This window comes from Lygodium microphyllum, chromosome 4 (assembly GCF_053477565.2).
Source record: "Lygodium microphyllum isolate KBCC chromosome 4, Lygodium_microphyllum_v1.1.10, whole genome shotgun sequence".
Classification (NCBI taxonomy): Eukaryota; Viridiplantae; Streptophyta; class Polypodiopsida; order Schizaeales; family Lygodiaceae; genus Lygodium; species Lygodium microphyllum.
Window position 1 is genome coordinate 107,233,726 of NC_141138.1, and position 16,348 is coordinate 107,250,073.

At 42.6% G+C, this 16,348-nt stretch overlaps 1 protein-coding gene across 3 annotated transcripts in view; it reads left to right on the top strand.

Annotated features, from left to right (window-relative positions):
• LOC148037445 (uncharacterized) overlaps window positions 1-16,348 on the top strand; it is a 76,380-nt gene that overhangs the window by 13,654 nt on the left and 46,378 nt on the right. For all 3 annotated transcript variants that reach the window (XM_087676385.1, XM_087676384.1, XM_087676383.1), the window contains exons 2-3: window positions 11,696-11,850; window positions 11,979-12,138. In XM_087676385.1, coding sequence (XP_087532511.1) covers window positions 11,696-11,850; window positions 11,979-12,138 — 315 coding nt within the window. The remainder of the gene's footprint in view (window positions 1-11,695; window positions 11,851-11,978; window positions 12,139-16,348) is intronic.

A 16,348-nucleotide genomic window follows, 5' to 3' on the forward strand; every position in this document is an offset into this window, starting at 1 on the left:
CCCAATGCTTGGTTTTGGCTTTGGTTGCACAGCTTGATTTAGACCTCTATCAGATGGATGTTAAGACAGCTTTCTTACATGGAGACCATAGTTGCCTCCGTATGTGGTACAGAACGGTCCGTACGGTACAATCCGTACGGTACGATTTCGTATGATAAAACTGGCCTCTTTCAGCCACTTGGCCTGCGCGTCCTCGTTCCGTGTTTCCTGCGCCCCCATGTCCAACGTTTCGCGCTTTTCCTGCATTGTTGCGCTTTTTGGGGGGGTGGGAAGCCTTGGATACCTCACCCCACCCCCCTTTTCTAAATTCCAGCCATGCAAAACTTAAAAGGTGCTCCTCTTTGGATTCCTTCCAGGCTCCAGCTTGTAGCCCTCTCTTTGGAGTCCTTTTCTCTTTAGACTTTGATTGTCTGAACTTTGAACTTTGATCCTTCTCTCATCTACAAAAGGTGCTTCTCTCTCCATGCTTCCACACCAATTTAGTAAGCACTTACAAGTTACTATTCTCATCTTCCTCTTTCCTGCACCCTATCGAAGCATTTGCCATTCTCAAAGAGTCAAATCTCATCTCCCATCCCCTCTATCCCGCACCCTATCAAAGCATTTGCCATTCTCATCTCCCATTCCCTCTCTCTCAATCTTGCTCTTTCAACTTTACCCCACAACTTTACCCCAACCCTCGGGCCTCTCGAGTCTCCCTCCCTTTCAACTTTCAAGACTCAAGTTTCAAGAGTCGAGAGTCGAGACTCAAGCATCTCTCTCTCTCTCTCTCTCTTTCTCGGGCCTCTTTATTCGTCATCGGTACCATGACTCGTGAGAAGCAAGAGGCCTTCAATTTGCATGCGATCCATGTGGAGAGCATAGTTTCCATGTGTTTCAGAAACGAGAGTTTCAGAAATTGGAAGAAACGGAGTTTCGGCCATTTGAAATTTTGGTGGAAACGGCGTTTCGGAGAAACCAATAAATTATGATTAAATATACATATATATACATATACTAAGTATACTAGAGACTGGAGTCACTGGTGATTGAACAATCGTAACTTTTAGCACAAGAATCCAACTTCCAAGACCCATGATTTAAATTTCACAAATCACATTGTGCAGCAATTTCACATAGTTATCAATTTCGCAAGCTACAAATCACAAGATTGAAGAAATCTTAAATCACCCAAAATAACTTACAATATTTTGAAACAAAAGTGTAACATACTAACATCATAACATCTGTCATCCAAGAATCATGATCAAAACTTAAAAGTTAAAAGTCAAGTTTATTATTTATGAGACTCATCACTCGTCACTTATGATAATACGAGTAGTCACCGGTGACAGATCATAGTACTAAGTAGATACATGATACATCAAGATTAATCATTCATCATTCAAATTTTAAAAGAAGGCAACCTAGATTTTAGAATCTAGATATATCTGACATCAACAAAAGCCAATTTAAAGACTCAAGAGTCAAGACTACAAGCTATAGCAATGATCATATGATGTATCGTGTGAGTCATGACATGTCTCAAGAGTCAAATAGCAAAGTAAGATAATAGATCTATGAGATCTCAAAGAATTGATAACTTCAAAGTTCAAACAACGGCCACTGGCCAGCCATGGGAAAAAACATAAGCAACTGACAACTGTCAACAATGCTCAACATCAATGACAAAATCAAGGCTCAAGGTTCAAGCATCTGTAGCAACATTATCTAAGCCAATAGAGGTGCTATCATCCTGATCCTCCTCTGGCTCATCGCTATCCACATCAGCTGATGAGCCAGAACTATCAGAAGCCCCTGAATGTGCTAGAGATTCTGCTAGAGCAGCTGAAGTGCTAGCTCCATCTATGGCTCTTTGACGTTGTGAAGCAGTCCTGCTGCGCGCGGTACGGCTCGGGGCTATCAGCTCCTGGTAGAGCATGGTATATATGTCCTGCTCCTCTGGAGTGATGTCTGGAACAAACCTCACATTCTCTATGTTGATCTTGTCAATATTTACCTGTGTTTATTTGACATAGAGATTTAAAAAAGTTATCATATTTAGATTCTAGAATTGGCATTCAAGAGTCAAACTTCAAAGATCATAAGCTATTAGCAAAACATAAATATAATCACCTACGCAGGCTCGGGATGAATATCATTTTTCTCAAGTAGTTGGAGGTTGCAATGGCAAAAGACCAACCTCTCTAACTGAGCAGTGGTAAGTTTATTCCTTTTCTTTGTATGGAAAAGGGCCCAAGTACCCCAATTTCTCTCATAAAAGCATGAGCTACAATCTTGTGAGAGAACCCATATAGCAATGGGTTTCTATAAATCATCATTCAAATAGAAACACAAACGGAGCCATAAGAATCTAAGATTCAACTTTCAAGAATCAAACTATGCAGTGAATGCATTGCAATGATAATAAATTACAAATATGTGATTATGTATAATTATTAAAAGAAATCTTAGGGTTGCAAATTACCAGTGTGGGCGCACAATTTCCATACTTTTCCCACCATGAGATAGGCTGAAGTTGAGTCTCTCTCAACTTCGCAGTCTCTCTACCAAAATGCAAGCTCTCATTGCGGAATGTCAAAAGATCATCCTCAATCCTTTGAAGCCTTGACACATCGCTACCTCACCTTCATGTAGCACTGTGTAGATAGGATTGAGAGTTCTCACCATAGCCTCCACATCTTTCCACCAAGTATCATTCATGACATTGCACCGAAATGCCATGGTCTTTGGATAATCATACTCATCCCACTGCATGAACTCATCAGACCATATAGTGCGCACCAACTCCTTGTGAATGCGCACCAATCTCTCAAGCACAATGAAGATGTAGGCAAATCTGGTGGTGGAGGGTTTTAAGAGCTCAAGGTGGCTAAATGAGCGAAATATGGTAAGAACCTTGGGCCTCCTCCTTACAAAATTGACCATACTTGTGGCCGTGTTGAATATGGCCTCAACCCATTGAATTTTGCCTATATCCTCAATCAAAAGATCAATAGAATGAGAAGCACATGGTGTCCATACAATGCTTGGAAACTCCTTCTCTAACATGCTGCCCATGTAGACACAATTGCTTTCATTATCGGTCACACCCTGCACAACATATTCATGCTCGATTTTCAAGATGATATCTCGCAAATGCTGCCATATAAATGCTCATGTCACTACAAGGCTTTGCAAAGAGGCATCAATAGCCTTCACAAACATAGTGCCCTTCCAGCATGAGACCATGACATTATACACATTTCTCTTACGGGCGTCAGACCATCCATCACACAAAACGGTGCACCCATACTTCTTCCATGCATCTTTCAATGGCTCTAATTGAACCTCAATGCATGCCTTTTCCTTCTTGAGCTCTCGTGTGCGTAGTGCCTTTGAGGATGGGCCCTCCCATTCACATGCAATGCGACTGATGGCTTTTATGGTTCATCTCCATTGTTTTGTTTTAGCCACATGGAAGGGAATAGCACATTTGTTAGATTATTACCTGTGATAATGTCTGAGATTCAGTTAAGTCCATCCCAACAACATGAGAGAGATCCTCTGATTCACCACCCAACCTCGCCTAGAAGATTGTTGGCTCCTTCTCCTAATTCGACTGCCAGCCGTCCGCTTCAGGTAAGTCCTACTATTCTTAGACTCACTTACTCTCTAGGCTCCCCTTGACCCCGTTCGGGTGCCCAAGGTCCCCGGACGGTCATCCCTCGCGCCTATCTCCCATAAGTTACATTTATAAATGTAACATTTCCTTCCCCTTAAGAATCGGTTTCGTCCTCGAAAACGATACTTGGAAAGTCCAACTGTAAATTGGGAAACCTTTTTCTTAAAGTACTTACTCGCTCCCATGTTGAGCTTTCTTTTGAACAATCTTTCCATTTGACTAAATATTCTTGATAAATAGTATTCCTTGTTCGTCTGTTACGAACATTTAATATTCTTTCTGGTTCATGTGGATTAGATTGGTCATCTAATAGCTCCTCAATGTTATCATTTAAGATTAGATTATCCACATCACCCAGCTTCTTCCTTAGCTTACTTACATGAAAAACTGGATGTGTTTTACTACCAACAGGTAGTTGGAGCTTGTAAGCCTGTTCTCCCACCCTTTTAAGTACTGTGAAAGGACCACAATACTTGGGTGATAGCTTTGGACATCGTCCCGTTTTCATGGTTTTAGTTTGTTCAGGCACTTTAAGATAGACCAATTCCCCTTCTTCAAAGGAGACGTCTCTTCGGTGAGGATCTGCATAAGCTCTAGCTCGATTTTGAGCTTTCTTAATATTTTCTTGAGCAAATTTTAACACATTATTCATATTCTCCAAAAAGTCCTTGGCTGCCTGAACCTTTTTCTTATGCAGTCCCATTGCATGAGGAGCTCTGGGCTGAAACCCATACATTAGCATAAATAGACTATATCTAGTGGAAGAGTGCTCGGCACTATTATATGCAAACTCTGCTATCGGTAGATACTCTTTCCAATTAGTTTGCCTTTTACTTACATATGCCCTGAGTATATCTTCAAAGATTTGGTTAACCCTTTCAGTTTGCCCATCAATTTGCGGGTGGTCTGCTGTACTCATGCTAAGTTTAGTATCCAATTTCCTAAATACAGCACGCCAAAATTGACTCAAATTTTCTATCTCGATCAGAAACTATATTTGCCGGAAGGCCATACAATCGGTATATGTTCTCTACGAACAATCTAGCCAATTCTGGTGTTTTAACATTAGTTGAAGTTGGAATAAACGTAGCCATTTTGGTTAACCTATCCACAATCACCCACACAGAGTCGTGCTCCCTCTGTGTTTTGGGTAACGCAACAATAAAGTCCATGGAGATACTCTTCCATTCTCCTGAAGGAATCTCTAATGGGTGGAGAAGTCCTTCCATTTTCAATCTTTCAGCTTTATTAACCTGGCGTTTATTACATTTGATCACATAGTCAAGGACGTCCTTATTCATTCCAGGCCAATAGAATTGCCTTTTAATAAGACTATAAGTCTCATTAACTCCTAGATGTCGCGCACTAGGGGTATCATGACACTCAAAGAGTATCTGGCGCCTTATTTCTTCATCTTTCGGGACACATACCCTACCCTTGTAGAGTAAATAACCATTATCAATGGTAAAATTCTTCCACTTGAATCCCATTTGAGCAATCCTTGATGCTCCATTTCCTTGTTGAACATCCTCAGATATTCCTTCCTCAGTGGAGGCCCTTCCATTTGGATCCCCATTTTCTATTGCTTCCCATATGTTGGAATATGCCGGATCAACGTGGCATTTTCCTTTTAAGGATTCAAGCAAATCGGAAGTGAACTGAGTAAAACTCAATTCATTTATGATGGGCATTTTGTTGAGTGCATCAATCACTATATTATACTTTCCTTTTCTATACCTTATCTCATAGTCGAACTCTTGGAGGAGTTCGGCCCATCTGGCTTTACACCCTTGTAGATCCGGTTGGTCATTAAGCCACTTAATGGTTTCATGATCCGACAAGATCAAAAGTTTGATATCGTACAGATAGTGCCTCCATTTCTTCATTGCATGTACTATTGCATACATCTCCATCTCATAAACAGAATAATTCTGTTTTGCACGGTCTAATTTCTTGCTTTCAAAAGCAACTGGTTGACCTTCTTGTAATAAGACCGCGCCTATCGTCTTATCACTGGCATCAGCTTCAACCATAAATGGTTTTTTGGGCTCCACAATTAATAGTACTGGAGCTGTAGCAATAGCTACCTTAAGTTTTTGAAAACTTTCATTTTGGTCTGTTCCCCAATTAACATTTATTTTGGCATAATCTCGAATGAATCTACGATAAAATCTAGATAAACCTAGGAAGATCTGCAGCTCTTCCAGGTTCCTTGGAGATGGCCATTCAATAATTGCCCTTACTTTTTTTGGATCCATCTTGATTTCCTCTTTCGAGATAATATGCCCCAAATATTTGACCTCTTGTGCGAAGAATTCACATTTAGTTTTCTTCGCATAAAGGGAATGTGCTCTTAACAATTGGAATACTAATCGTAAGTGTTCCAAATGTTTTTCTCTTGATTTTCTAAAGATCAAGATATTATCCAAGAAGACTACTACAAAGTGTCCTAGATAGGACCGTAACACACTATTCATTAGCTTCATAAAAGTAGCTGGTGCATTAGTGAGGCCAAAAGGTATTACCAAAAAATCATAATGCCCATATCTAGTACGAAATGTTGTTTTAGGAACATCCTGTGCCTTAATTCTTACTTGGTGATAGCCTGATCTTAAGTCTATCTTTGTGAATAATTTTTCCCCTTGTAATTGATCAAAAAGATCTTCCATTCTGGGCATAGGAAATTTATTCTTCACCGTTATCTTATTAAGTGCTCTATAATCAACACAAAGTTGCATAGAACCATATTTTTTCTTTATCAATAAAATTGGTGAAGCCCAAGGTGAATTATTGGGTTGTATAAACCCTTTATCAAGATAATCTTTATATCCTTGGATCTCAATTTCCAAATTGGATACCGTTGTATCCCATATTTTATTATCCTGACCTTGCATCATACGAACAACATATTGATGCCCACTCTTTTGTTGGGGAAGTTTCAATTTTTTGACAAGTGCATAATTTATGAGATTGTGGGTGGCAGAGTCATCAATCATGACTCTAACTCTCTTTCCAGCTATCAATCCATGCACTCTAACTAAATCATGTGACCCAAAAGTAGGCTGCCACATAGAAGTTGACATACAACACCTGTGTTGTACATCCTTGTGCAAGACCTCTAAAGATTTATACTTTCCATGCCCCTTTAATTCCAGGGTCTGCATTACATGGATTTGTTTTTCTTTTCCCTTGTCCTTGTCCTTATCCTTTCCTTTATCTTCCCCCTTTTTCCTTTGAGGGCAATTCCAGGCAGCATGGTTAGGGGGATAGGCAATTGAAACACAACCTTTCTTTTTTGGCCTTATCAAAGTCATCTTGACTTAACTTTGGCCTTACATATTGTTTCTTTTCAAAGGGTTGTTTCTTGCCCTTAAGAAATGGCATTTTCCTTTTAAATTTGCCTACAAATTTTGAGGTTTCAAATTCGGTAGTCTTGGGCTCCGTATCAGTGAGACTAGTGATACCAATGTTAGATACCGTCTGTGTTGATCGCCTGTGATAATGTCTGAGATTCAGTTAAGTCCGTCCCAACAGCACGAGAGAGATTCTCTGATTCACCACCCAACCTCGCCTAGAAGATTGTTGGCTCCTTCCCCTAATTCGACTGCCAGTTGTCCGCTTCAGGTGAGTTCTACTATTCTTAGACTCACTTACTCTCTAGGCTCCCCTTGACCCCGTTCGGGTGCCTAAGGCCCCCGGACGGTCATCCCTCGCGCCTGTCTCCCATAAGTTACATTTATTAATGTAACAACATCTAATGAAAAATCTCATCAACTCTCGAGTTGCCTCAACTATGGCTTGCTTTTGCATAGCAGCATGTATGCTAGCCCTCTGTAATGAACCTCTAGGAGCACCTGAAACGTTAGGCTGAGGCCAAGGAGTCCTCGTCGCACATGAATCAGAGACCGAGGCTGAAGCGGATGCACTTGCAACAGGATTTGATGCAGCCCTACTTCTCTTTGACGGTCCAACCACACTTGTGCTACCCTCTCTGTGGCTAAGTCTTGGTCTTGTAACCTGTTCTACACCAACTGTCGGAAGACCAAGCCATTGCCTCCTCCATAAATCAAGAGAAAGCTTCACATCTCTTGGCACATTTACACATGGAGTTGTGTCTCTTCTTGGCACACGAGCAAGATGGTTTGAGTAGGCACAATAATCGAGGAGTTTAAGGATAGAGTGTTTGACAGTGATAGAGTGAGAGTGAGTCGTTTGATGGGCGTGTACTAGTGTGGTATACACAAAGAATGAAAGAATATATTTATACTTAGGGTACGGTACACTTACACCCGCTAGGGTGGGTTCACATGTGTGAAGTAATATATACACGGGAGAGCGCATAAAGGGCCTTTACACCCAACAATTTTTCACATTTTGCTTGACTTTGCCTTTCCCTTTGTACTTCGAAAGCATAGCCACATCACCGGAATGCAATGCGAGATTCTTCCTAGTTTGTTCCTCTTGCAACAAGAGGCTTTTCAACTCCATAAATGTAAGGGGCTGCTGCCCCCCCTCAAACACAATATGAAAGAGGGATGGAAACCAAGAAATGACTCAGGAAGGGAGTTTAGTGTGATGTTTATCAATTTTGCATCTTGAATGACCTCATTAAAATTTAGTAGTTGCTCACGCAAATCGTGTATGTGTGTAAGATGATTTGTCATACTATCACCCTCATCCATGTTCACATTGCCAGCCCTCTATGGAGATAGGATATCATGGCCTCATTGCGTGCTACAAACATATGCCCAAGTACATTGAATTAGCCTTTGAGGTCCTACAAGACCGAATGTGTAGAATAAGAGCCCTTTTCATTGACAAGGCAATCAAGTGCTTGTGCATCCATTGAGTCCCACCTCTGCTGATCCTCGATAGGAGGAGGAGGATGGGCAGTAGCAGTATTAGCAGCAACCTGTCGAAGAGCATTAGACTATGGTGTCTGAGGTGCATGACCTCTTGGTCATTGCAGATCGATAGTGACATGGTCCCACAAGTCCTTCACCACAAGAAGGCTGCGGACTATGAAACTCCATAACGGGTAGTTTGTGCCATCAAGTTTTTCTCTTGAGTGAGGACACCAAGGACGATCATTATGCCCTTGACGTGCCATGCTGTCAATGATGCACAAAAATCAATAGCTAAATACTTTAGTGCTGAAGTATAGAATGTACTTTGCTGAGTACCAAAAATCCCCATCGGACTAGAATGCAAGTACCAAACTTTCACAAATCTTGCCAGATGTGCCCGATGTCACACAAATCAGCACTCAGCCTGCAAATGACAGCAATGCATTGCTAACCGCACTTGCCTTGAAATGCGTGCCCAAAAAAAATATAGTTTATGCCAATTTAATGTTGAATCTCACCAAATTTTACTGAATTTCCCCAAAATTTAATGCCCATCATGATTGTCACAGCAATTTAATGCTGCTGTACCACCTATCATCTGCCTTGGAATGTGTGTCGGGCAAAAGCCCCAAATTTCTTTAGAGAATTTTAAAGATATTGAAGAAATCTATACCCTATAGTCTGAATTTCTGCAGAAATGTCTCCTCGGGGTGCGTGCCAACAGTGAACAACAGCTGGAATATGCCTTGTGATGTGTGTCAGAGCCTTTGGACCAAACCAAATTTCTTGTGCAAATTGGGAAGAAATGCAATTTCAGGTTTAAGGTGTCAATTTGCACGTTGGAAGCTGAATCGATCAAAAACCCCAAATTTTGGGCACTTGGGGAAGCGCATAGAGAAAGTGACCTTCGGGTTCAGCCTAGTTGGCTAGCAGGTGGCCCAGATAGCAGCAATGGCAGTGTCAAGGAGGTTCTGGGGGGGGGGGGGGGAAGAGGGGTTTGGTGGCGCATGGGTTGGTGGTGGCCAGGGAGGTAGCGGTGGTGATTGTGATGAGGACACAGGGTGGTGATTGTGACGAGGACACATGGTGGTGGAACTGGTGTAAGGTGGTGTTGTATATTGCGGGTGGCAGTGCAAGGCAGAAGGCTTGGCAGCGGGGCGTAACACTGGTGCAGTGCTGGAGGAAGAAGGTGGTGACATAGGGTGACTAGGTGGTAAGGCAGTCGTTGTAGGAGGGCAACTAGGCAGTGAGGCAGGTTGGAGCAGGCATTGCTCAGATGGGCGCTGGCAGTGGGGCACAGAACCAGGCAGGTGTGGCGTTGGCTGAGCATTGGGGCGTTGGTCAGTGGAATCGGGCAAACTTGGTGCGAGCAAGCGTAAGAGAGGGTAGTGTACGTGGAACAGAACACTGTTGGGCAGCACTGGCCTGATTTCTCCTTGGCTGAGCTTGCAAATGTAGAGCTTGAGGCGACACAGATAGGTGGAGCTGGCGGCTGTTTGGACAGCAGCTCAGTCTTCAGTAGAGCAGTTCTCTTCCTTGCATGAAGCATGAGTAGAAGCTGGTGGCAGCATGACCTCGTGCAGAGTGGCACTAGTTGGCGGTGGCTGAATGGAACTAACATAGGAGTTGCTCTGATACCAAATGTGAGAGAATGCACCAGCTATGGAGGAGAGAGAAACGAGAGACAATGACAATGAGTGAGTTGAAGCAAGAGAGTAGAGTGTACTTGTTGAACTGAAAAGATAGAGTGGCGGTGCAACCTAAGTTAGGTCAACGGTTAACCTAACCAGCCTTCCACCAACTAACTAGAGTTAGGCTAACTTACTCTAGTCCCTAGTGTCACTACTTTAATGTCAAGACACTAGGTACGCGTGCGCGCACACACAAACACACAAAAATTGACCACACTTATTAAATTGCCCACACCACACGAATTACATGGGCATTGCCCAAAATTGGCAAATTCTAACAGCGGTCAATATCCAAGCCATGTAGGCTCATCCCAATAATCATATGTGAAAACCAATAGTCCTTCTTGCCCTTTGATGTTAGTTGTCTAGATGAACTCAGTGCCAATTTGGAGTATGTGTGGTATGGGAGCTCCCATAGTTTGTGCTAGAAAGTCATTGCCTTGAAGGGTGCCTTTGTGACTATGGGGTGTTGCCCCTAGCTCTGCTCTGATGATGGGGTGTGGGGTTGAGGGCTTATTCCTAATCATATGTGCTATCGTCATGACCAATGGCCTCTCCATGCTATCCCAATCATCATAGTAATCTCTCTCATTTCCTGTCTGATTAGTGAGTGGGCTTAGGCACCTATGATACAAGCTGTAGCCCCACCTATGATACAAGCTGTAGCCCCATACCTTTGTTCCATATAGTAGTGTAGGTGTGACTAGGGTGTCAAATAACCATAGTTTTCCATGAGGCTCTTGGAACCGTATGTGAGCACATTGACTCCCAAGTGTCCCTAGTACTCCATAGCCTCTTGCCAAAGTGGTCTTTGTTGCCCTCTCAATGAAAATCACCGGCTAGAGAAGGTTACTCCCAAGTACAATAATCGAGGGCCAGGGAAGGTGCCTCATATGCTCCACTATGTCTTCTCCAAATGTGAACTAGTACATGGATCTAGTTACCCATGCTGCTGAAGTATTGAAGACCATGGTTTTGGTCTTCCCAAGATTCACAGTGAGATATCTATCATACGTAAAGCATCTAGGTGGCATTGTAATCCCTTTGGTGAATCTGAAATGAGAAAATTATTATCTGCCTACAATAATATCGGTATTAGCACTCTTGTTAGGCTGGCTCTAGCTCCACCTCCTTGGTCAATGTAATCGGATGCCTTATCTATATATAAACCAAACAACATGGGTGAAAGTGGGCATCCCTGTTTCACTCATACAATCATCTCTATTAGGCCCCTAGGTGCCTCCACATGGCCTGTCATTGTCTCTCTCTTTCTCTCTCTCTCTCACACACACACACACACACACACACACACACACACACACACACACATATATATATATATATATATATATATATATATATATATATATATATATATATATATATATATATATATATAGAGAGAGAGAGAGAGAGAGAGAGAGAGAGAGAGAGAGAGAGAGAGATTACGAGAAAAAAAAAAGAGAGAGAGAGAGATGGTTTGGCTTTTACAGGTTTCTGTAGCAGCAGAAGTTGTTATCAAGCCATTACAGATGCTTGTTGGGCCTGTATTTTGCATAACTATCTCTGAGTGTGTGCTGAAGTGGTGCTGGCCAGATGCTTATAGAACTCTGAAATTCTGGTGCCAGCTTTTGCCAATCTATGCAGGGTTAGCCAATTTCTCCTCATAAAAAATGTACATGCTAAAGGATTGGTGCATATTTTCTGTTTTTTGATGCACAACTTTTTATCTACTGTTACTTATCCTCACTACTGATGGGCTTATACTGGTTGCAGGTATATGAATACAAAATTCCAGGTAAGAAAGAAAAGCTTTGATGAGAGAGATAGAGCTTGGGCTCTTAGACACGAGTGGGGAGGGGAAAAAGTGTACAAACTCATCTCAGACATGAGTGGTTTTTATGTGAAGTCTGCCCAGATTCTCGCTTCAAAGGCTGTAAGGACCTTTCCTTTTTCTAGGGTTTGATGTCTGATTAGGTGACACAAATGCTTTTGAAATCTGTTGGGATGTCAGATATTGGGTGATTTGATGTGTCATGCTTTCATTTTGTCATAGTTTTTTAATTTTTGATGATCCTGACTTGCAAATCTTATCTATCTTCATAAGTCACACCTTATTCTTCTATGCATTAAATTCAACCCTTGTGAGTTTTTTCAAAATCGAGAGGTGTTTCGCATGGTATTTTATAATATGGAAGGGAGTGAGGGGGGCAAAAGGGAGGGAGATTATATTACATGTACAAAAGGCCAAGTTAGTCTATGAGATGAGATAAAGCAATAAGGATGTTTTGAATCCTTTCTCATGAAAAGGAGATAAACAACTCCAAAACTCAAAAACGACAAATGACAAAGAATAGTTTTTCTTTTTTTTGGAGGGGGGAGGCGGAGGGGGGGGAGGGGGCAGGGGTCTGTTGGGCAATGCAGCCCAATCTCGATCAGATGATGAAGATGAAGATGATGTGAGTAGTCATCCTCTTGGAAATTGAAAATGTAGCCTTCTGAGTAGTGGCAGCAAGCTAAGTGCACGAGTCAGGCACCAGGTTAGAAGCATCAGCCACTTGAAGACGAAGATGATCAAAGTGATGGAGGGTTGTTACTAGAAGTAAGGAAATGATCAGAGAGTTGGGGGAGGGGATGCCCACAACATTTCCCTCTATGGAAAATGTCTAGGCATTTGTCCTAGCATCAAATACATTATATATCTCCTTAAATAATTCTTTTTGGGATTGTTTTTGTGAAGTTAAATTAGATTGAAATGCATGATAATTTATGTGACATTAAGGCCTTCAATTTTACTTGCTCAACATGATATATTCATCTTTGCGTGTTTTGGGTCTGTTTAAGTTAGGCTAATGCATTTTTAGCTCAACATACCCGAAGGCGTTCCACCCCAAAGTAGCCAGGGCATCAGGCAAAGGGTACACATTGGTTGCCTAGTGACCTACCAAGACTGCAAAGGCAATGGTTATCTTACGAAGGGACCCTAAGTGATCACCCCAAAGAGGCTAGGGCATTGGACCAAGGGTGCTCATCGATTGCCCAGGGACCTACCAAGTCAAGGCAAAGGGAATTAACAATGGACTTTTTTTTTTTTTGGTTTTGATTTCTTTAGGGATTTGTTTGTATCATAAGATTTAACATTAAACGAGGGGTTCAAATCAGTGTTCGTCCCAGTGCATCACTGTGCCTTGAAGTACAAGAAATAAGGATGGATAGCCCCACTACCTTCATAAAACAAGCAAAACAATCTCACACACTACTAGGATAAGTGCCTAGGGATTATCTAAGGGGGTGTGTGTGTACCAATCATACGGAGAATATGTGGAGAGAGAAGCACAACGGACGTGGGAGTAAGCAAGACAAGCGAAGCCAGCATACAAACATTGGGAGAAACAGCCTTGGGAGATTGCCATGTGCAATGCCATGAGTATGGTGGATCCAGAGTCGACCATTTCAAGGGTGACCGAAAATGGATAAAGACGCATAGATGCATGTTTACATGAATAGAATGCGAATGCATGGAGTAATGCAAAGAAAGATGCAAGATTGCGTGCTCATGTAGAATGTGATGCAATGGTGCCACTTGGACAGTGCCCTCATAAGGAATTTGTTCACTTGCCCAACGTCCTTTTATAATCATGTCATTTTGATAGTGTAGATGAAGTTACAAATGTCCATAATGTATAATACAAAGTATATAAATATCTAGGAGTGAAAAACTGTAAACATCATCGTTACCACCTTTAAGAGAAGGAAGCTATCTCTTCTCAAAGTGGAAGGAAAAAATTGTAGACTGCTCTCTCTTACCATTGGATGATGGAAGGAGAAATAAGCACCCCCCGAGTCCCCAAAATGTCAATGTCAATGGGGAAAAGGAGTAGCATCCAAAGAAGAAGAGTGAGATACATGTCCAATTGAAAATCTGTGAAATGAATAGCCTCGAAGGTGGCCTTTGAAGAGGCAATGACGAATCTTGTGAAAGAAATGCTACTAAAAGATGCAACCATGGGAAGGAGTGCCGAATGATCCAAGGTTTTGCTAGGTGGTAGATCCTATAGAAGCAAATGTCAACTTGCAATGGGTTACATCTACACAGGGATTCGTATCTTCTGCTCCCCGTGTTCCCATCCCACCTTCTTGGGTTTCTCATGTGGCTACCATGCCCATGCCTAGTCAACCCATCTCTACCTATGGATCCACCTCGCACACTACCCGCATGCCTGGTGGGCACTCTGGGGCCCATTCCCAAGTGTACTCCACTCTCCCATCCTACCCACACTACCCTTTTTCACACTATCCATCTCCGAGCACTACCACTTCTGTTGCAACGGCCAAGAATGCCTCCACGGATAAGACATGTTTTAACATGTCAAATTTCATCACTTGGTTGCATTTTATGCAACAAGTGCTTGAGTCTCAGGGTTTTTGGGACCTCTCATTGGTCTAGAGCCTATGCCGGCTAGCACACCTTGACTACATTTGTCAATGGAAAGCTCGGAATGCCACAACCAATGTTGAGTTGATGCAGGGATTGCTTCCTGAGTTTCATTCCCAGTTGCAATACTTCTCGCTCGCGTCAGAGCGTTGGAGTCAGAAGAAGGAGAAGAAAAGAAAGAGCAAGGGCAAGAGGAGGCGGGAGCTCGAGGTTCGCGAAGGAGGAGGCGAGAGCTGGAGTGTGACGCGCGGGTCGGGAAGTGGAGAACAACTGAAATTGCGATCCAACACGTTGGATAACCAGCACCGAAACATGCCACAGGATCACGAAACTACGGTCTACCATTTCTGTTTTGGTCCATTTCGGCGCTGCCGAAACAGCGTTTCGGAAAACTATGCTTATGGACTTGATCATACAACCTCGCATAACACAAGAACTGACACTCAAACTCGTAGAAGGTTGGTAATCAAGGTTGGGAGATGATGTGTTGAATGAAATTAAAGTACTTTTCGGGCGGCTTATTCAAGAAGAATGTAACCTAATCGTCATCTAACTTTAGAGAGCCAATAGTGGTGAACTCAGCAAGTAACCGCCTATATTCAGCTAGCTCGACTTTCAAATCATTCCCTTTCTAAATAGAGAACTCTTGAAGCTCAAAGTCGAGATTGATGAACTGAGTACGATCTCGTTCTCGTTCTCCTTTTTTTTTTTCCTTTTTCTTTTTCTCCTCCTTTAATCCATTACCTAGGTCCTAAAGGCTAATCATCATATCATGGCGCTGGACCCGTATTGGAGGCACGTCACTCCAATCAAGGGATACGAGGGCTCCGGTGGATCAAAGAAGTGGCGGTGCAACTATTGTGGATTGGAGAAATCGGGAAGCGTAATGCACATTAAAGACCACTTGGCATGCGTTTCCAGCAAAGATATCGGGCCTTGCGTAAATGTGCCGCAGAAGTAACAGTAAGTCTCAATCTTTGGGGCCGAAAGCATATGGGTATTGAGCTAGAAGAGGGTGAATCCTCTTATCCAACACCACATCGGGCTAATGAAGCACAAGTGGAGCAAAGAGACGCTAGTGGGCCTAGTGGCGCTAGCGAAATTGGAGGTGCTAGTGGCCCATAAAAAAGAAGTGCATCCATATCTGTATCGGGTCCAAGTGCAAAAAGGGCCCTATTGCCATCTTCTAGTGGTGGTGGGCAAAAGGGCTCTTTGCATGGTGCAAGTATCCATGCAAGACTTCAGAGGCAGACAATTGTGGAGGCAACTAGGGAACTTACATGCTTATTTATTCGGTGTGCTATCCCTTTCAATGTGACCGCTACACATCAATGAAAGAAGACAATCAGGGCAGTAAGCCGCATAGGGTGTGAGTGGGAAGGCCCATTCGCAGATGCATTACGTACACGGGAGCTTCGAAAGGAGAAACCATTCATAGAGGCTCAATTGGAGCCCTTGAACAAGACATGGGTGAAATATGGATGCACAATATTATACGATGGATGGTCAGATATGCGCCGAAGGAATGTTTACAATGTTTTGGTGTCTTCATGTAAAGGCACCATGTTCATTAAGGCCATCGATGCCTCTGCCTTAGGTCTTACCATCACAGGAACTTTCATTTGGGAGCACATGTGGCAGGTTATCATGGACGTAGGAGTCCAAAATGTGGTGCAGGTGGTGACAAATAATGGAAGTAATTATGTGTCTA